General features: G+C 39.1%; 1 protein-coding gene and 1 long non-coding RNA gene across 2 annotated transcripts; both read right to left on the bottom strand.

Moving 5' to 3' along the window:
* Positions 1-6,777: 6,777 nt before the first annotated feature.
* Positions 6,778-9,772, bottom strand: LOC134794569 (uncharacterized). The gene is made up of 2 exons (XM_063766378.1): positions 7,510-9,772; positions 6,778-6,833 (listed from the first exon to the last, which is right to left on the bottom strand). The coding sequence occupies exons 1-2, from the start codon at positions 9,218-9,220 to the stop codon at positions 6,778-6,780; spliced, it is 1,767 nt and encodes a 588-aa protein (XP_063622448.1). The 5' UTR covers positions 9,221-9,772.
* A 9,872-nt stretch (positions 9,773-19,644) lies between these two features.
* LOC134794280 (uncharacterized) lies at positions 19,645-22,876 on the bottom strand. The gene is made up of 3 exons (XR_010144655.1): positions 22,569-22,876; positions 22,032-22,300; positions 19,645-21,797 (listed from the first exon to the last, which is right to left on the bottom strand). It is a non-coding gene; the product is annotated as an uncharacterized LOC134794280 (long non-coding RNA).
* Between the last annotated feature and the right edge of the window lie 225 nt (positions 22,877-23,101).

The following is a 23,101-nucleotide window of genomic DNA, read 5'->3' as shown; positions in this document are numbered from 1 at the left end:
TTCGATTCATCTAGTATTGTATTTTAGATGCCATTTTGATGACTTATTAAAGCCAACTGAAAGTAATGTATGTAGGTGGTTATTTATGTTATCGTTACGTAAGAAAAATATGGTGGAAAAACAGACACTGTTTATAATATGCGGACGAAGAGTAGCTGCCTATTAATTAATTAATTAAAGTGCAATGTTCGGGAATATTCTTTTCTTGGCTATTTTCTTAAATAACATCAGATCTCATCTATTTATTTTAAAATTACAAATACATATTATGTAGATTCGAAAGATCTTACGTAACAATCATGAGGAGCCGGGTTACAAACCTGGATTTATTAATTAGAACCGTTAATTAGAATGGTTGTACCTACTGTAGTTTCCCCTTAAAGTTTTATTGAACTTTTGATTTTAGAAATCATGTTAGGCTACGTATAGTACGTACCTACCATGCTACACATAGGTTAAGTCTGTGGGCGGGCGGCGCGCGGGTAAATATAATGTGCATAATGTAAGACTCCTGCCAAAACTTCTGCCACTTAAACTGAATGAGCTTTGCATAATAATCTTCATATTTTCCTCAAGTGCTATGAATTAATCAGACCGCTACAGCAACGGAATTATAATGAAGTGTGGGACGAGTACGACAACTATTGATTTACAACTGTTTGCCAACAATGGCAGCATATTGTAGGGACGCGTTTAGAAGATTCAATTTACTGAACGGGATACAATTGAAATTTACTTCACATGCCAGAACGCTTGCATTCCATTCGAGTTTGGTAATTTGCTAAGTTGGACGTAAAATTGCTGCTTTGATGCGAAAGACGACTGGTATTTACTTGAATAAATAATGGTAGGCACTTGACTTACCTACTGGAGTTCAAATATGTATACGTATTAAAATATAACAACGGATTACCGTTATAATGTTTATTAAAACATTTCCACTTTTGACACCAAAAAGTAAGCTGATTTTAAACTCCATAACCCGTGTATACTGCAGTAAAATCCTCAAGGCGGTTTTATAATGTTTATATTTTTTAGCATTGTCCTCATTAGACTTATATCGACCGGGATATGGACCGTGATTACCTTTTGTATTATTTTCGAGCTTTCGAAAAAAACAATTACAAAAGATAATCACGGTCCATATGCCGTGCCGGTCGATATATATACCGGGTGTGGCCTGTAACATGAGCAAAAAATTAAACTGTAGGCTGTACTCCTCATACTGACCAACATTTGTTCAGCGACTTTTAAAAATAACTTGTGGTTTGATTTTTATTACACTTTAAAGTTTATTCTAAGACGCAGTGTATTGCGAATTTTGTTATGTTTAAGGCGTGACAAGCAACGTCAATCACAATAATATGGCGTGGCGATGGCGTCCATTGAAGTTAATATTTATTTTGTATGAAACATAGGGAGTCTAAATACTTCATAATTTTTAAAAGTTGTTGAACAAAAGTGTCACCGTTTGAGGAGTACAATCTATGTTTTAATTCTTTGCTCATGTTACAGGCCACACCGTGTATAAGTTTAGTGAAACTAACCGTGAATCATTCAAAACTGTTATTGTCCTCATTCTTATTTAAACCTCCCGCTTTTTGTAAACGAATTTCTATTAAAACCAAACGTTTCTTTTCTCTCATAGTAAACGGTCTTAGTAATATTAGAGCCCAAGAAGATTTGTCCCGGCTGCAGGAGATAAGCCTAAAACACGATGGCATTACTTAAGTTGACAGATTTTATTGCTTTCCCGTTTTCGTTTTTATGACACCAGAAATTTATGGTCCACGCGAATGCCCACTTATTTTTTTTATGTTCACGAGATCCTAATTTGAACCATCCTTCAGGCGGTTTGGATAAATCTGTCAGCGTCACGTTTGGGTATTCGATACATAAAAGGATCATGATGATCCATAGGTAGTAAACAAGGGGTCACACTGTGTGAAGAGTACAGTGACTAATGAAATTAACCATCTTGCATTAATTATTTAGTAGATCTTGGGTAAATTGGTTATAATCGGTTGGTTTGGTGGCAGTTGTTTATAGGTACATTAGAGTTAGGCTTTAATTTACAAAAATATCAAGCTGCAGGTCTGGAAATAATGCTTGTAATGGAAACAAAAAAAAAGGAACAATAAATAGCAGGATAAAAGAATAAAATTTAAAAAATATAAATTCATTTACCTAGATTATTATCAATCAATCAATCAATCAAAGCATTTATTTTCAGGCATTTAAGATCCAAAGATACATACCTTACAAACTAACATATTAATATACAATAATGAAAATCTTAAATACTTAAAAAGTCATTTTCGTGACGCAGTATTATACAATTAAGGCTTTAGTAAGCAAGTTCATACCAATATGTTTTCATTCTGATCACGAAACGCAATTATTTACATTTAGGTAATTTAGAATAAAATTCGTCCCATACAAATACGCCCTGCGACCTGAAAAATATAAGCCAACACATTGTTTTTCCGCCACCGAAACATAAATCAAATTGCTTATGTATTATTTTACCAATTTCATCAAGTTGATAATGAAAATATGAATCAATTAAATACCAATCGGCCACACTCGCTACCTTAGGTACGCAATTACATTTAGGTACGTATTAATGCAATTTAGAACAAAATTCGTCTGCATACAAATACGCCCTGCGACCTGAAAAATATAAGCCAACACATTTTTTTTCCGCCACCGAAACAAAAATCACATTGATTGTGTATTATTATTTTACCAATTTCATAAAGTTGATAATGAAAATATGAATCAATTAAATACCACTCGGCCACACTCGCCACGGTATTTACTTTAGCTCAGCGTTTCCATTTTGTTCAATTTGAATAATTAATTTTTTGCGTCTGTCTCTTCTGTGGGCATCATTTATCATTTCTTACTGCTGCAGTTGCGCTGGGCCATATTTTATCGCGCTGTCAATTTACTCATAATGAAAAATGACAATACTGTTAACGTATTCATCGTATTTATCGGCGTATTATCAGTGTTTAATACAATTTTACGACAATTTTCACTTCCCGAATTTTTTTCCCATAATTTCATTTGGACGAATCATCGAATAGCATACTGCCAACATTCCGTATATTAATAAATCGCTAAATATTACAGCATAAAGTCAAGTAAAAGAAATATTAATTTAAATAAGTACTATACCCACTAGAAATCTTTAAAATATTTATTTAAATAAGTACTATACCCACTAGAAATCTTTAAAATATATTATAAGAGTTTATACACTTTATTTAGGAAAACATAAGTATACATTTACATCAGGCAAATCATATCTTAAAAGTATTTATTTTTATGACTTCTACCTGAATTGAATCAAAAATGAGGCACTTAAAAAGTAACTAGTTACGTAACCTAACTCGTGATTTCTTTATAATGTTTACAAACATCTTCTTTTCCCCTCTATTTAGTCAATAAATTTAATTTTGCGGTTAAACATACACAGGACATATATTACTGTAAGAACGTAACATCACGTTCGAAACATTGTGATAAGTAATTAATGTAAGTTTATGTCATTAATTCCATTTTATTTAAAAAAAAGTATCACACAGATGTAAAATTCTTTGGTGGGATGACTGAATTTTAAAACTTTATTCTTGTATTGTCTTCTAATTAATTAAAAACTATACAAAGTCAGTAATATGATGAAACTATCTATGTTACAACGTAATAGAAACGGGTATTTATTTATGAATGTATTACTTTATAATACTTAAAATCTATATAAATCTACAAAAAATATAAAAAGGATACAAATTACAAATAAAATATAATATTTAAATACAAAATTGTTTGCAGTTTGCTAACTTCAACAGGAAAGTTTGTAATCATTTAATTAATATCGGTCCAATTACCTCAATTTCATATCGGCCAAACGTACTGGTTTGGGAGGCTGTGGCATCCATGATGGATTAGGCTCCGGGAATAAGTAGGCTTTGTAACAAAAAGTTAAAAGGGCTTATCTGTTAAAACCGTGCTTAAAGTCATTAATAACCTTGTAGCTAGAACCTGTACTCGACAATAACTCAACTTGTAGGGTAGGTGGGAGTTTCACTCAAACGCCAATGTCAACGATACTTTTATTGACTATGAAAACTTATACATATAGGTGCATACATTTATGGGTTCATACAAAACTGGTTACTTCCTATCTACGTAATATCGAATAACAGACGGCAAGGTTGAGCACGCCTGCTACCGATGCAAATTGCCAAGGGACAGTCGGGAACCTATCGCCAAGGCACTAGCTAAACCTAAGGAGGTCAGGGAGAAGACTGCAAGTGGCTATCGAACTCCCGACCCATTGAGACTCGCCAAAGGACAGAGGTGTACCTATCGCTAAGGCAGTCGCTAGCTGAATGATCTGATGCGGCGCGGACTGCGGCTTTTATTCGGTCCGGTCGGCGATCGTCGTGCGCGCTCGGTGCTCCTCGGTGGCTGGCCGGTGTGACGCAGTACTGTGCGAGCGAGAAAGTATTCGAGCCCGCGCGTCGTGAGAATTAGTATTGTTACATTCTCCCCCTCTGGTACTCGGTAACGTCCCGTGAGAGTACCAGGATCAGTATTGTTACATTCTCTCCCTCTGGTACTCGTATGTCTCCCTTGAGAGTACCAGGACTTATACGGGAACGTTCTTCCTTGGTCTTCCTCGTTGACGAATGGGTACTACTGGTGATGGGGTAGTAGTATCCCGTTGTTCAAATTTTACAATTGCAGATGCGTGGTATTTCCCTATGGGTTTATCGGGTTCATTTACGTGGGCAACTTCGTAAGTTGAACTCCCATATTTATTTATTATGACGTATGGACCGTCACGTCTCGGTGCTAATTTTGCGGAAAATTGTTTCTCTTGATTACTGATCGGATGAGTTTCCACTAGCACTAGGTCTCCTTTCTTGTAACCTGGGTCAGGACGCCGTTTTTGATTCGCTCGGTTCCTATTCTTATCCTGCATTACTTCCATATTATCTCTTGCAATTGCGAGATTCTTTGCTAATCGTTTCAACTCAGGCGTTATGTCTGGGATGAATTTCTCTGATTGTACTATTTCACTAAAATTGTGAGAAATTTCATATGGTGTTCTCATCTCTCTTCCGAAGGTCAGGTGGGCAGCTGTATAACCAGTGCTCTGAATATATGCTGAGTTCATTGAGAAACGTATGGCAGGTAAAGTTTGAGGCCACAAGTTGTGTTTGTTTTGGACCATGATTGCAATTTGGCATTTTAAGTCTCTGTTTTTGCGTTCTACTATATTGGGTTCTGGATGATAAACAGGACTTAAGATATGGTTAATGTCTAAACAATATAACAATTGTTGCATGACTGCTGATACGAATTGAGTACCGTTGTCACTGGTTATTCTGCGGGGTAGCCCGTATCGCAGAAAAACTTCGTTAAGTAAAGTCAAGGCGCATTGCTTCGCCGTAGCCTCAGTTAAGGCAAATAGTTCCACCCATCGCGAAGCTGTGTCTTCAATAATGAAAATCCATTTTTCTCCTTTTTCTCCTCTTAGTAGCGGTCCAAATAAATCGATTGATAGTACTTCAAATCTTTGATTTATGGCGGTGGATTGGAACAAACCACTTGGTTTCTGATTGGATGGTTTGTACCTTTGACATTCAGTACATGTTTTTATGTATTTTGTGACATCCTTGCGTAATCCTTGCCAAAAGAAGTTATTCTCAATGCGTTTTATGGTTCTATCTACTCCAAGATGGCCAGCGATTGGTGAGTCGTGAAATGTTTTTAATAACTTTGGGATCTCATGCCTGGGAACGACTAATTTAGCGTTTTCGTCTTCTTGATCTGGTGTGAATCGGTATAAGACTTTATTATGAAGCATATAACCTCTTCTCGACCATTGAATGTAATCTTCTGATTGTGATTCATTTTCTAAGGCATTTATTATTTTCTTTATATCTCCGTCTTTTTCTTGCTCTTCACGAACGTTTGTTTCATTTCTCTGTGGCAGATCTATTTCGACCTGACATATTTCACAGGCTTCAGTATGTTCTTCACATGGTGGTCGGGATAAGCTGTCAGCTAAGATATTAGCTTTCCCCGGACAATATTTTATCTCGAAATTGTAAGGTTGTAATTGCAAAGCCCATCTAGCAAGACGGCCTGTTGGTGATTTTAAATTTAACAACCATTTCAACGGTTGATGGTCAGTGATTGTAATGAACTTTGTGCCTTCTATATAGCCTCGGAAGCGTGCTACTGCCCAAACAATAGCAAGAGCTTCTTTCTCCGTAACCGTGTAGTTTTGTTCTGCCGAATTCAACAAGCGACTTGCGTACTCAATCGGGTGTTCATCATGACCCTCCCCCTGGAGTAAAGCTGCTCCGATGGCATAATTACTGGCATCAGTTTTTATAGTAAATGGCAGCTCAAAATCGGCTTGTTTCAGGATTGGTGACGTAGTAAGAGCATTTTTCAGTGTTTCATATGCATCTTGCTGCTCGTTAGCCCATTTCCACGGAACTTTCTTTTTTGTTAAGTTGGTTAACGGTCTTGCTATCTCAGCGAAGTTCTGAATAAATCTTCTGTACCATGACGCCGTTTGTAAAAAAGAAATCAATTGTTTCAGATTCTTAGGTTGCGGCCTATCCACTATTGCGGTAATCTTTTCTGGATTAGTTTTAATCCCTTCCGGTACTATCAAATGACCGAGATATTTTATCTCTGTGCATCCAAATCTACATTTTTGTCTGTTTGCCCTTAAATTATAGATTCTCAGTTTCTCAAATACTTCACGGAGATCTTGCAGATGCTGGGCAAATGAACTTGATCTGATAATTAAATCATCTAGGTAACATAAAACACATTCCGCGCGTAGGCCTAGGATGAATTTGTCCATCAGTCTTTGAAAGGTGGCAGGCGCATTTCGTAACCCAAACGCCATTCGTTTAAACCTGTACATTCCAAATGGACATATGAAACTAGTTTTATCTTGATCAGCTTCATGTACTTTTATTTGCCAATATCCAGACTGCAAGTCTATAGTGGTCATGTATGGCATCGCTTTAGCTTGATGGATCAAGTCGTCGATGCGGGGTAAAGGGTATCTGTCTGGTACGGTTACCTCATTTAGCTTCCTGTAGTCTACACAAACCCTTACGTCGTCTGTCCCCTTTGGAACTAAAATGACTGGTGCAGACCAAGGTGAGTCGCATTCCTCTATGATATCATTGCTAATCATTTCGTCTAACTTTACTTTAAGCTGTTGTTGTCTGACTGGAGACAGCCTATATGGTTTGACTGCTATGGGTTGGGAATCCCCTGTATCTATCTTATGTTCGGTGTAAGTAGTTGGATCTCCCTCTTTAGAAAAAATGTCGCTATACTCGACTAACAACTCATTAAATTTAGGTATTTCATCATCAGACAGGGAATGGCCCTCATTTGGTTGTAATAAAATATCAATACAATACAATGAAGTTGGATTTATTGGTATATAATCAATACGTGGGTCGACTTGAGACTCGTTGTCCGCCGGTTCACGTGGTCGAACTGGACGCGGCGGGGTTGGCATTTTGATCAGTTGCCAACGCGGTAACTTCGGCGGTGACACGTCGGCCTCGGTGTCACGTTGCGGTGATGGCGTAGCCGGTAATGGAGATAATAACTTCAACTCGCGTGCCCAAGAGAGGAAATCGGGCAGCGGCTCGTTTACATTGGCCGGTTCGGTGAAGGTAAGTTGCTTCGCAGCCTTCAACAGAACGGGCAGCGGCTCCTTTTCATTGGCTGGTTCAGTGAAGGTTAGTTGCTTCGCATCCTTCGACAAAGGAATCTGTATGTGGTTCATTAACTGCAGGAATGGGAAAGCTTCTGCAGGCTTATCTATGAAATTCCATGCTCTCTGAGGCGGGCTCAATACTATGCCTGCCGTTTCTAGGAAGTCAATACCCAATAAGGTGCGATTTTCAATGGCATCTGGCATTATTGTAAAGGTAATTGGTTTCACCCTGTTCCCGAGCAGTATTTCAGTAGTCACAGTTAGGATTTGCCTCATTTTGACAGTACCATCTGCCAACCTTATTATGGCTACCTGGGAACAAAATTGTACGCCTTTGTCCCTCATTAGTTTGTACAAATGCTCTCCAGCTACACTTGTACGCGCAGCAGTGTCCATATACGCGTAGCCCATTTCGCCCAAAACTTTTACTTCAATAGTAGGTAGCTTGACCTGATCTTCCCTCGTAATTTCTATTGTGTAGAATGCTACCTCTTTCGGTGGAGTTTCTTTACTGTTGCACGTTGAACACTTGCTTCTGAATACTCCAGGCGCACCACATCCATAGCAAGTCACTGCCGGCTTAGCAACGTCACTCTCCTCGGTACCATTGCTCTTAAGTTTTGCCAGGCGCTTGCGGCACACTTCTAAAGTATGTCCCTTCTTAGCACAGAATAAACATCTGGTAAGGTTAGTCTTTATGAACGTACGTGTAGGTTGTGAGGCAGCTGATGTACCTGGTTTGTCCACTTTGTCAGTAGAAGTGCTCGTCGGCTTGAATTTTCTCAAAGCTTCTTGGTGGCGAGCTTTCTCTGTTAACTCGGCAAACGTTTTTATGTCAGAGCGAGCTATCCGCTTCCTGAGTTCCAACTTTAACAAACCGTAAATAAGGTCGATCTGCTCCTCTTCCTTATGTCTCTTGGGTGGCAATGCACCGAGTAGGAGGCGCTTCCGGCATAGGAAATCATCTATACCTTCGTCCTTCCCTTGGGGTGTCGCAAATATATCCATATAGATGTCGTGAGGTTGCTTTTGTGGTGAAAATGCGGCGGAGATAGCTTTAAGCGCTGCTGCCCAAGTCTTGATCTCGGCACGTACCCCAAGCCACCAATCACTTGCTTTACCCTTCAGCAACAATGGCAGACCCGTCAAGGCATCGTCGTCACTTATCTTTTCCATTTCCTTGTACAACTTGACCCCATTAATGAACTCTTCGACTTTACTGCGGTCATGTTCGCCTTGAAATTGGATCGTACATTTAACAAAACTCTTCGCAGACATCGTAGGAAGACGTTTTAATAACTCCGTAAACTGATCTTCCGTCATATGTATCGAAGGCACTGATTGTGATTCCTCAGCCTTTTTACCCTTTGATTGATTTGAAACTGCCTTCTTTGTAGATGTTTCGCCGTCTACCTCCTTATTTGTATCTCCTTCAGCCATTTTATATGTACTTTACGTAGGGTACTTTGAGAAAAATAATGTAGGGTAGATGCAACTTAATCTTCCAATAGAGTGGGTAGTTATTTCGTTGGGCGCCAATTGTAGGGTAGGTGGGAGTTTCACTCAAACGCCAATGTCAACGATACTTTTATTGACTATGAAAACTTATACATATAGGTGCATACATTTATGGGTTCATACAAAACTGGTTACTTCCTATCTACGTAATATCGAATAACAGACGGCAAGGTTGAGCACGCCTGCTACCGATGCAAATTGCCAAGGGACAGTCGGGAACCTATCGCCAAGGCACTAGCTAAACCTAAGGAGGTCAGGGAGAAGACTGCAAGTGGCTATCGAACTCCCGACCCATTGAGACTCGCCAAAGGACAGAGGTGTACCTATCGCTAAGGCAGTCGCTAGCTGAATGATCTGATGCGGCGCGGACTGCGGCTTTTATTCGGTCCGGTCGGCGATCGTCGTGCGCGCTCGGTGCTCCTCGGTGGCTGGCCGGTGTGACGCAGTACTGTGCGAGCGAGAAAGTATTCGAGCCCGCGCGTCGTGAGAATTAGTATTGTTACAAACTTGAATTTATTTCAATTTAAAGCAGAAAATGTAGCATCTGCAAAACAGCTACTTTTCAGGAGAGGCTTAACAATATTGTAGTTATGGTAGGTTACATTTTTAAAGTTCTGGTGGCCTAGCTGTAAGAGCGTGCGACTTTCAATCCGGAGGTCGCGGGTTCAAACCCCGGTTCGTACCAATGAGTTTTTCGGAGCGTATGTACGAAATATCATTTGATATTTGCCAGTCGCTTTTCGGTGAAGGAAAACATAGTGAGGAAACTGGACTAATCCCAATAAGGGCTAGTTTCCCTCTGGGTTGGAAGGTCAGATCGGCACGGCAGTCGCTTTCGTAAAAACTAGTGCCTACGTCAAATCATGGGATTAGTTGTCAAGCGGACCCCATGGTTCTCATGAGCCGTGGCAAAATGCCGGGATAACGCGAGGAAGAAGAAGGTAGGTTACCTTTTGTTAGTTAATAGATTATTGTTAACAAACTTGGCACGTTTGCTTATATTTAGGTTACCCATATTCCTACTGTTAGCGGTTGATTGTGTAGGTATTCTTAAATATAACAATTTCTTTAAAATATCGGAAACGAGTATTCAGTATGTTACATTTTAGCCGAAATAATTGGACCGAAAGGTCGGAAGTGTCAAAGATGACAAGGGACACGGAGGCCGATTTAGCAATGTATTTTGGTTTTGATATTGTTGTTTCCGAACGTGATTATTAATGTTAGCGTATTCGAACGAGTCCCTCCGTTCGTCCTGATTTTGTATTATCTATGTGTCGTCGATTGTCTGTTGTGAGCCATTAAGCCCAATAAAACTCACCACGTATAATAAGATATTTTATTATAAACATGGTGTAGAAGTGGTAAATAAAAATGGAAGCAGAAGAATATAAGAAACTTCTTGAGCAGCAGTCACAATTGGTAGCCGTGATGCAGCAACAAATGCTCATGCTACAAGAGCAAGTAAAAAATGTCACATCGCCGGATGTTAAAAGCCGCGTGTCCGGGCCCTGGCCACAACCTTTAGAAGTAGATGATGGCGATCCTTATGAAAATCTTACCTTTTTCAAGAGCCGCTGGAAAGATTATTGCCTTGCTACCGGAATGAATAGTTGGAGTACCGAAAAAGATGAAACAAAAGCTGGCCTTCTCCTCAGCGCAATCGGTAGCAAAGCCATGAAAAAATATATGGATTTTGGCTTGTCTGAGATAGAGAAGAAGAGTCAAAATGAAATATTAGCAAAAATGGAAAAGGTCATATTTCAAAAAACAAATGTAATATACTCGAGGTACTTGTTCAATATCAAAAACCAGAATGAAGAAAGCTTTGACGAGTATTTACTGGCTCTGAAGAAATTGGCTAAAAGATGCGATTATAAAGAGTTTGAGGAAGAGATTTTGAGACACAGAATTGTGGTGGGAATAAAAGATGGCGAAGTGATAAAAGAGTTGCTAAAACAGCAAGACCTAACTTTAGAAACAGCCATCAATATCTGTCGTGCTTCGGAGGGTGCTGCTGCACTAGTTGCAGATCTAAAAAAATCTGAAGAGGTCAACAAGATTAACAAAAAAAATCTAAAGCTGGATAAGGACACACCTAAAAAGTGTAAATTCTGTGGAGGTATCGAAAGAAAGTATGCCCAGCCTGGGGACAGCGTTGTGAAGAATGTGGGGGCCGAAACCATTTTAAAAAGGTTTGTAAGAAGCGTGGAACGGTAAAAGAATTACAAGAAGACTCTGATGACAGTGTAATCATAGCGGAGGTGAGGCACAATGAAGAGTCAGGTCATGTTGAGGCACCACTGTTGTTCCATATTGGTGAGAAAAAACAGAAAATATACTGTGCTTTGGACACAGGAGCTGCAGTTTGCGTGATGGGAGCAGAATATTATAAAAAGTTAACGGGTCAAAAGGATTTATTGGCATTGACTCCACCAGTAAAAAAGCTGAAAGCTTTTAACGGCTCTCCCATCATTAATTATGGAAATGCATCCTTCATAGTCACCAGAAAGAATAAGGATTATAAATTAAACTTTCACATTGTTAATGTAAAACATGAACCGCTTTTATCAGAGAAAGCTTGTGTAGCTCTGGGCTTTATTCAATACTGTGATGAAGTATCAACAGAGCTGGATTGTTCTAGTGCAGAGCAAATAATGAAACACTATGAAGATGTCTTTGAGGGTTATGGCAGCCTCCCAGGTGAAGTGTCATTAGAGCTGGATGAATCAGTTCCGGCCCGGATTCAGCCTGCACGTCGAGTCCCAGTTGCACTAAAATAAAAATTAAGAATGGAACTGGAACAACTAGAAGCTGATGGCATCATAGTAAAGGAGACGCAGCACACAGATTGGGTAAATAACATATTGATTGTTAGTCGTGATTCAAAATTCTGATTATGTTTAGACCCTATTCCGTTAAACAAAGCTTTAAAGAAACCAAACTTCCAATTCACTACTCTAGATGAGATGTTGCCTGAGCTCAGTAAAGCAAAGGTTTTCAGCACTGTAGATGCTAATAAAGGATTCTGGCAGTGCCGTCTTACTGAGAACAGTAGTAAACTGACTACATTTTGGACTCCGTTTGGTCGTAACAGGTGGCTCCGTCTCCCGTTCGGGCTCTGTTCATCGCCAGAGATCTTCCAGCAACAACTCACCAGTCTCCTTAAGGATCTAAAAGGCATTGAGATTATAGCCGATGATATTTTAATTTTGGAGAGACGGTTGAAGAAGCCGTGTTGGATCATAATATTAAATTTGAAAAATTACTAATAAGGTTAAGAGAAATAAATTTTAAGTTGAATAAAGACAAAGTCAATCTGCTAAGAACGTCAGTGAAATTTTATGGACATATGTTAACCAATGAAGGTCTAAAGGTAGACAAATCTAAGGTAGAGGCTATTAACAACATGCCTACTCCAACATCTAGTAAGGATGTTTTACGTTTTCTGGGAATGGTTGGATACCTTAGCAGATTCATAAATAATCTCAGTATTCAAGCTACGCATCTTAGGAGGTTAACGAGAAAAGATGTGGATTTTGTCTGGTCTGAAGCAGAAGATAAAGAGTTTAATATGTTAAAAAAGAAAGTTAGTGATTTACCTACATTGCAGTATTTTGATGTAAATAAAGAAGTGGTTTTAGAATGTGATGCCAGTGAATATGGCTTGGGTGCGGCAATGTATCAGAACAATCAGGTAATAGCTTTTGCATCTAGATGTTTGACAAAGACAGAAAAGAAATATGCTCAAATAGAGAAAGAAATGTTAGCAGTGGTGTTTGCTTGCATCCGATTTAATCAATATGTAGCGGGCAAGAAGGCGGGGTAGAATTATTGTCAAGACAGATCACAGACCATTAATTAATATTGCAAATAAACCACTGATTGAAGCTCCAAAAAGACTACAAATGATGCTACTCACACTACAAAAATATAATGTACAGTTACAATTCATTCAAGGGAAAGAAAATGTTGTAGCAGATGCCCTATCCAGAGCTCCAGTGACAGAGGTATGTGACACTTATGATCTGGAAAATAAAATTAAGGAAAAAAAAGTTTATAAACTGATAAGCAAAATTTCAAGTTTAAAATAATTAAAGATTACAGATAAACTCTTAGAAAAAATCAAAGAAGAGTCCATAAAAGACACACTTTGCCTACAGTTAAGTGAATATATTATTAACGGATTCCCCAGATACATATCAGACATGCCAGCAGAGGTCAAGATTTTATACAAATTTAAACATGAACTGTCCACATCAGATGGGCTCATCTTCAGAAATAACCAGGTTTTGATTCCAGAAGCGTTAAGAGCAGAGATGATGCAAAGAGTTCATGTCAGTCACCACGGAGTTGCTAGTACCCTTCGTTTAGCAAAGGGAAATATTTTCTGGCCTGGAATGTCGGGTGAAATAAAAGAATACGTTGAGAAATGTACATTTTGTATGGCACATGCTCCGTCACAACAAAAACTGCCTCTAATTTGTCATGACATACCGGCTTACCCTTTCCAATATGTATCCATGGATGTGTTTAGTGTGGGAGATCTAAAGTTTTTGGTCACTATAGATCATTACTCAGATTTTTTCGAATTAGACAAAATTTCTAATTTATCAGCTAACGAAATCATATCCATCTGTAAGAAAAACTTTGCTCGACATGGTGTTCCTCAGAGAGTATGCACAGACAATGCAACTAATTTTGCCAATGAGTCATTTAAGAAATTTGCAGATAAGTGGAATTTCGAGCATGTTACAACATCACCACATCATCCAGAGACAATTGGAAAAGCCGAAGCTACTGTGAAAATTGCAAAGAAGCTAGTACTTAACAGCCTAGAAACCTAACAAGATTTATGGTACAGTTTACTTCATCAGCGTAATGTTCCTATAGAAATGGACAATACCAGTCCCTCTCAGAAATTATTTTCTAGAAGAACACGTTCTGGACTTCATTGCCTGTTAAGACATTTAAAGCCAAACATAATTCCTGATATTCCAGTTAAAATAAAAGAAAGAAAAGAGAAGATAAAACGGGAATGTGATAAAAAATGTGCTGAGCTGCCAGAGTTACAGGTAGGACAGAATGTTGTTACTCAACTTCAGCCCGAGATTGATAAGAGATGGAGTTTTGGTATCATCATGAAGAAACTAGATAAAAGATCGTACATAGTGCAGGTAAATGATAAAGCATACAGAAGAAGTAGAGTTCACATAAAGCCTTACAGTGGGGACACTATAGATGGTGGTCACCCTAGTCAGACACAGGTCCCAGATCACCAACCACTGCACGATAGAGAACCAGAGTTTACTGGCTTTGAATTAGTGGAAGAGAACCAGAATACTAACCCTCTAGTGGTTCAGCCACCAATCAGAGAACAACATCCACCGATGGAACCTGAAGAGGCCGTGCGCCGCAGTGGGCGGGCTAAGACACAACCACGTCATCTAAGAGACTATGTTGTATCTTGTTTTGAGAAAGGGAGATGTTTCCGAACGTGATTATTAATGTTAGCGTATTCGAACGAGTCCCTCCGTTCGTCCTGATTTTGTATTATCTATGTGTCGTCGATTGTCTGTTGTGAGCCATTAAGCCCAATAAAACTCATCACTTATAATAAGATATTTTATTATAAACAATTGTATTGGCACGACTTTGACGATCGTCTTAGTGATTGGATTGGGCGCAACTTACGCAGGACTTTCGTCGTATCAAAACAAGATCAAAACTGTAACAATTTGTTAAATCTTAATCGGCCTCATGATAGGTAGGGTAAAAGTGGGATAGATGCTACATGCCCCACTTTTTGAAATTACTTGTTATCTCTTAGTACAAAAAGCAAGATGCCTTATTTGTAAAACGGGTAGGTACTTAGGTGTATTATCTTCAATTTTATGAAAGTAATAAACATTATCTTTGTTACTTCCAGAGTATTGGCGATTATTGCGGACCTCTAAATTTTGGGACAACTATCCCCTATATGGGAGTAGGTAGTTGCAGAGTCTGTCGATAGATAAATAAAATAATATTTATTTAGTTCGCGAAACTAGAGTAATTGCAATCAAGGCAACTATACCCCCGGGGCATGTATCCCACTTTTACCCTACGGTAACTTGTGATCTATAGAGTCTGTGCGGAAAGAGAAGAGTCGTAGAATGTATTGGTTCCCATATAATCCACGACTCTTCTTTTTCCGCACAGACTCTAGGCAGATGAATGACAAACTGACATGTTTGTCGAATATGTCTTAAAACGAGTGTAAATAATATAAAAAATCCCAATCCTAACCAAATCCTAACCTAAAGGTAAAACTTTAAATAGAAAATGTCCGGGTACATAGAGTAAAATTAGACTCCTTAGACATAGGGACCTTTATTTCCCACTGTATGACTGAATAAACTGCAATACAACGTGAATGAATTTATTTCAAATGCATTTCAATAAAATGGAACGAAATCAATAGACACACAGTTTTTGGAAGTAAAAGAGATTCTCCATAAAACCAAGCCTTGTCAATACGGGCATTGTTGTACACAAATTACTTTGACGGCTGTTAAAAATCGACAACGACGAAAACATTGCCGAGTTACAGACAGGCGCTACCGGCATTCTTTGACGCGTAGATTCAACGTTTGATATACGTTTAACTTTTATTTTAAATCCTGATAGAGCTAAATTATGCATTGCTATCGTTTTCACGGTTCGTTAGAACTTTATTAAAACGTTTTAATACCGGGTTTATCGCGAATATATTTTGTTATAGTTTGTGTTCGTTAGAACTTTTCCACTAAAACATGTGATTCATAAGCTCATATATTGTCCTTCTATGAATGTTATGATTTTTATTTAGAATTTAGTTTCAATCCATTTATAACTTATTATTTAGTAAGTCAGGTTTCTAAACTGTAGTATGAGTATATTATGCAATGAAACAGGGTACCTACCTACACTTTTCATGTAAACATGTATTATGAAATTAGAACTTAAATGAAGAATTCATAACTTCAAAGATTAATAAGACTAGAATATGTCAATGAGTATCAGCCACTATATTATGATAAATTGATACTCGTATTTCGGCGAACAATTTTATTTAAACATACAAGGTACTTGGTAAAATACCCTCATGGTTTTTTGTTACCGGATAGAGCTGGAATCAGTGATCCCGCGAGCTATTATTTAATATGTCTGCAATGCACTTCATAAATTTCATATCTGCCCGCTTCCGACAGTCTATTTTTCATCCTATATAGAACGCTCCAGGCTGCATTTGCTTACCGAGCTGATTTTATTGACATAGAAAATTTACGAAAATATTCACCCAACATTGGAAGTCCATTTATACATACAAAAGGTGCCTTTTGCGACGAGCTAGAGTGGTATCATGCGATAAGGAATAATATTATTTGTCAAAGTGGCGCTCGTGAAGTATGATATTAGAATTTCACTTGCGCATCGTAACTTATCGATAAAATACTACAAAAATAACTCGTAAAACTGGTTTTTGTTAAGGGAAAAATTGAAAGGTAGGTCACTTCATTGTGATAAGGAAACCGGACAAGGATTTAAAGAGAATCCTAAAAGTTTTTCGATACTTACCTAAGTACCTGTTTCTTCTTATCTTCATCTGAGATTTGATACAGGGCAACATTGTTTGAGTTTTAACCACCAAGTCCACCAACGTTAAAAACTTAGGAATAAAGGAATACAAAATACAATTTCTTAAATACCTATGCTGAAGCTATCGCTAGCTAGATATATACTATATAATTTGCATGTAAGTGTGCAGCGTAAATGTGTGTAAGTATACATATGTATATACTCGTACATATAGTTATCGTTGCATTTTGTTGTGATTTTATGTTACAAATGCATCATAATTTCTCTAGTTAGGAATTTGTGAATTTTAACTTCCAAATGCAATATTGAGAAAGTATACAGGGTGCCCAGTAATTAATGGACAACCTTCTAACCATCGACAGCCACCTTAGGCTGGTCCAGAAAATGCATTTATAGGTCTAGTAAAAGTTTCGTGGTTTTCGAGATAATCGAACTTTTCTGTCTTTTTTACTAATTAGCACCATACTACACTTTAATCACCATCTAGGCCATATCTTTGTTTGTGAAAATGTAAATAGCATGTGTGATACCATTTTAGAATCAGTATTAGATAAACTATTTTTAAGAAAGTTTTTTCACCACAAGCGATCAGACTTCTTGAGACCACAATGTCATTTTTTGGATTAAGGTCTTCTAAAAATACACCTTGGCTATGGAAAAACTGTACTGCCGATAGGACAGAAGCGCATTGAGTGAGTCTGTACGGTTTTTAGGTTATTATCCTTTATTATTACTTTCCTTCCTTACGTATACTTGGTGACGGTTTATTAACAACATTAGTTATTTCTAAACTGTAATACATACAAATCTCCTGACCTGAGAGTCAATAAAGCAGGGATGTCAGGACATGAGAAGGAGAAGCCGCCGGACCCCGGTGGTGGCAATTCCATGGATTTGACGAACGATTCTGATGCAATGGATATTGACACTCAAACAAGGAAAAGAAACGCTAAATCTCTGGAATTGACACCAACCGACTTGTCCCGTGAACCACATGAAAAAAGACCAACACAGGGTGACATCAGCAATGCATCTATTTCCACTTTATATAAACACCCCGACCTTGATAACGAAACACGTAAGTACGACACCAAAGATAGTGGCCCATTTATAGTTCATATCTCACGAGTAACTGAATCTCCTAATGCGGGGTCCTCTCTCCAACCCATCAGAATAGGACAAATTTTCGCGAAGGACAGTGTTCCGGACATCAAAAAAGATGGCATCAAGTCTCTTGGTCGTAATCGCGTTGCGGTCGAATGCAAATCGGCAGATGCTGCCAATAAGCTAACTGAAAACCCCTGTTTAGCTCGCAATAACTTAACAGCGTCGATTCCGTCATACCACGTGTCCCGCATGGGTCTTGTTCGCGGAGTCCCAGTAGAATGGTCAATGGAGGAGTTTGTCTCGGCTACTGATTTAAAAGAGGGAACTGGCAAAATTTTAAAAGCTCGCCGCCTTCAGCGCAAGGTCCTCAAAGAAGGCAGTCCACCATCATGGGTCCCGACCCAATCTGTGGTTGTCACAGTCGAAGGACAAAATTTACCAGCTAAGATTTATGCATTCTACACATCACTAAATGTGGAAGTATATGTGCTGCCAACTATTCAGTGCCGGAAATGTCTGCGATTTGGTTACATTCAAACACAATGCAGATCAGACGCGCGGTGCTTCAAATGTGCCAAAAAACACCCCGGTGAAACCTGCAACATTGCTCCGGAACATATTTCCTGCCTTTTCTGCACAGGTCGCCACGTCGCCACAGATAAATCCTGCCCAGAATTTGGTAGACAAAAAGCGATTAAACTGTTAATGTCAGAACAAAATATTTCTTATCAGGAGGCTGCGGCACGTACTCCTACCGTTCGGAAAACCTACTCTGATGTTACAAATACCATGTTCAGCCCCGTAGCTCCAGAAGCCCCTCGTCACTCTCTCTCTTCCGATTTGGCTCCCTCTGGTTCACAAGCCGTATCAATTGCTTCTCAATCCCGCCGCCAGACTATATACCGACCCGTTCGACCTAGGACACTTCTGTCCCCCGGTTATGACCGCGTTGCACACCAAAATATAATTTCTACTCCCTCTTCTCAACTGCCAAATGGACACGCTCTTTCGCTTCCTCCCTTTGATACCGAGCCCTCTAATGACAACAGTGTGTCACTTATGTTAGCTCTAATGCAGAACTGGGTCGCCATGATTAGCGACTGTATACCGAACAACGTTGCCCATCATCTTGCTGCCATCAGAAAAGAACTAGCTTCAATCAAAGGTCCCTATGGCCAATATCCTACAGTGGAATAGTCGTAGTGTAAATCAAAAAAAATCTGATTTGATCAACTTAATCAATGAGCACTCTGTGACGGTTGCGGCCATCTCGGAGACATGGCTGAGACCTGGATCCCGTTTTAAGATCTCTGGGTTCTCATGCCTCCGAGATGACCGCAATGACGGCCGTGCAGGTAGTGCATTACTGATTAATAGGAAATATCCCTTCACACAAATTCATCTTCCCCCCCACTCGAATGAAATTAACGCTGTCGCCGCTAACGTCATGGGAATAAATATTATATCGGTTTACATTCCTCATCCAAATTTAAATTTAATTCCTGATCTCTCTACTCTCTTTTTTTCTGTCTCTCATCCCCTTCTGATCCTAGGCGATTTTAACTGCCATAACACCTCTTGGGGTTCTTCATACAGTGAACCTCTTGGAGTTCTTTCTCCTCATTTCTCATTGACCTGTTTGATGATATCAATGTAATAATAATTAATGATGGTACTCCCACTCACCGAGTATACCCTGGCCAGAACCCCAAGTCGGTCTTAGATCTGTCTGCTTGCTCTCCTAATCTTTCTAGTCTGCTCTCCTATCAGGTTCTAAATCAATCTTTCGGAAGTGATCACTTTCCTATAATAATTTCTAAGCCATCTTCAGTATCGCCTCTTCCATCTCCGGAACCTCTTTTAAAATATAAGCTTGATAAGGCTGATTGGCCCAATTACTCAGCTCAAGTTGAGGATAAATTAAAAGTATTAGATCATGTAATAAGTCCCCTTGAAAAGTATTCCTTGTTTAAATCTATAATTCTAGAAGCAGCTGATAATCATATTCCTAAGAAAAAACCTTCTAGTTCTAAATTACCATCTCCACCTTGGTGGAATTCGGACTGCACTGCAGCAGTTAAGGAGAGAGACGATGCAGAACGGAGGTATAATTTGACTGGACTCACTGCAGATTTTACTTCTTTTAAAAAAATCTCTGCCCAAACCAAACGCCTTCTTAACAAAACAAAAAAGAAGGGATGGAAAGGATTTTGCGAAAGCCTTAATCCCAGAACCCCATCTTCACTGGTTTGGAGAAATATCAAAAAATTTCGAGGATCTTTTAAGTCCGATCCCTCATCATCTTGCGATCCTTCTACCTGGCTGGAAGAATTTGCAAACAAACTGGCCCCTCCATCTGTCCCAGAAGAGTGGTGTATAAATCCAGTTTCCGCTTCACATCTAGTTCCATTAGACAACCCCTTTTCTATCTCAGAACTTGACATGGTTCTAACCGGTCTCCGTAACAGCTCACCTGGAGAAGATGGAATTCCGTATTGCTTCATCCAAAAATTGAGCCCCCCTTCCAAAGACCACCTTCTAAAACTCTTCAATTTGTTCTTCATGTCTGGCGAAGTCCCTGAGGATTGGAAGTCCCAAGTAGTAATCCCAATCTTGAAGCCAGGCAAAGATCCTCGCCAAGCATCTTCCTACCGCCCTATCGCATTATCTGCAACAATAGGAAAGATTTTTGAACACTTGGTGAAGAACAGAGTGGAATGGTTGGTTGAGAATAAAGGAATTCTAGCTAATACCCAATTTGGATTCCGCAAGGGAAGAAGTACCTTGGACAGCTTAACCATTTTAACTTCTGATATTAGACTGGCCCTCTCTAAGAAGCAGCAACTTGTTGGGTGCTTCCTAGATATCTCATCTGCTTACGACAATGTGCAACTCTCTCTGCTCAGAGCAAAACTGCTACAGCTGAGCATACCTGCGAGAATTGTACAAATTGTCTGCAGACTGTTCATGGGAAGAACCATTAAAATTAGAACTGGGAATACCTTCTACCCACCTTTAACAGTATGGCAAGGCCTCCCCCAAGGCTCCGTTCTCAGCCCTCTTTTATATAACCTTTATACATTTGATGTTGAGCAATCTGTCCTCCCCTTCTGCAACATCCTGCAATATGCCGATGACTTGGTTGTCTATACCGCAGTTCACAATTTAGATGAAGCGTCTTCTAGATTGAATGAGGCCCTGGTGTACCTCAAAGACTGGTTGGATGAGCATGGTCTTTCACTTTCACCCTCCAAATGTTGCACAGTCACTTTTACGCGCCGCCATACCATTCCTAATATTATTCTTCAATATGAAGACCAGATTATTCCCAACAGCAGCAGTGTAAAATTTCTGGGTGTTATTTTTGACTCCAAAATGACTGGTGTTCCACATTTAAAGCATGTCATTGACAAGTGTGAAAAAGGCATTAATGTGCTCCGATCCCTTTCTGGGGTCTGGTGGGGTGCTCATCCCTACTGCCAAAAACTTGTTTACAATGCCGTAATTCGTAGCCAAATGGACTATGGTACATTTGTTCTAGAACCATGCAATAAAGTAGCTCTCAAGAAACTAGATGCTATCCAAGCCAAATGTCTTCAGATAATCCTTGGTGCCATGAGATCCTCACCAAAGAATGGCATGCAGGTGGAGTGTGTGGATCCTCCTCTTTGTCTCCGCAGGCAACTCCTTGCAGACCGATATGTTTTGAGGGCATGTTCAATATCCAGCCACCCCCTCATTCCTCGCTTACAGGCTCTCTCATCTTTGGTATCTGTAAATGCATATTGGACTCATAAACAAACACCAAGATTCATTAACAGCTTCAGAAAAATTGAAAACCTCCCTTCCTTACTTTATAGCACCGACAAAAATCCAATATTTGAATTTGAATATAATTGCTTAACTTTCCGCCCAAATGTAATTTTAGATTTTAATATCAATAAAAATGATCTAGGAGCTAATATTAAATTAAACAAAGAATTAGAAAAATGGCCAGATTACTTACCAATCTACACAGATGCATCAAAATTGAACCTCAATAGCTGTGTGGGAGCAGCAATCTGGATCCCTAGATACCGCATTCTTTTATCATATAAATGTCCTTCACAGTCCTCCGTCTTCACTGGGGAATCAATTGCCTTAATGGAAGCAGTTGCATATGTTGAGTCTCACAAAATTCCCAAAGTTATCATTTTCTCTGATGCCAAAAGCTGCCTCCAAGCCGTATCTGGTAACCAGCTCAAAATGAAAATGATTTCCCCATTCATCCTGAAACTTAAACAATTACTGTACAGATGTGAAGAAATAGGCTTACAGGTAACATTAGTATGGATTCCGGGTCACTGTGGGATTAACGGCAATGAGGATGCTGACATGTGGGCCAAGCAGGCCACTCTCAATGGACCGGAGACTCACAACATGGTTCTCGCATCTGACTTAATGATTAAAGCTCGCCGTGACTTAAGAGACGATTGGCAACAATTATGGGATTCCTCTAGACGACATGTAGGAAAACACTACGGAAATATACAGCCAATTATACCTCATAAACCATGGTTCTTCCGTTTTCGCTCTGCATGTAAATGGGCCACGTCTACACTTTGCCGGCTTCGTTTGGGTCACGTATGCACTCCTGTATTCCTCGCAAAAATTAGGGTGCGGGATAGCTCTTTATGCGAGTGCGGTCTTGACGAAGGAACGACAGAACACATTTTCTTTTCTTGCAACAGACTTAACCACTCTTTATATGATGTTTTACCGAAAAATATTCCGCGGCCTATCAATTTTCAAACGCTTCTGGTTCTCATGGATCCTCCCATCACTGGAATTATTCTTAAACACATACAAGAAAATAATACTAAAAACTTTAACGGCTTTACTTGCTCTACTCTTTCTATAATACTTGTCATCTTATATCTATTGTCCATCTCTTATTTTTCTCCTTATGTTGGCATGCTGCCTAACTGTCAAAACTATCGCCTTTCCCGCTCTTTTTCTAATAAACTGTACATATGTCATGTGTTGTCTGTGATGTCCATAACAATAAATGTTTTTGTTTTAGGTTCCCAGCACAAT

This window comes from Cydia splendana, chromosome 10, assembly GCF_910591565.1.
Source record: "Cydia splendana chromosome 10, ilCydSple1.2, whole genome shotgun sequence".
NCBI lineage: Eukaryota > Metazoa > Arthropoda > Insecta > Lepidoptera > Tortricidae > Cydia > Cydia splendana.
This window is presented reverse-complemented; position numbering and strand designations above follow the sequence as displayed.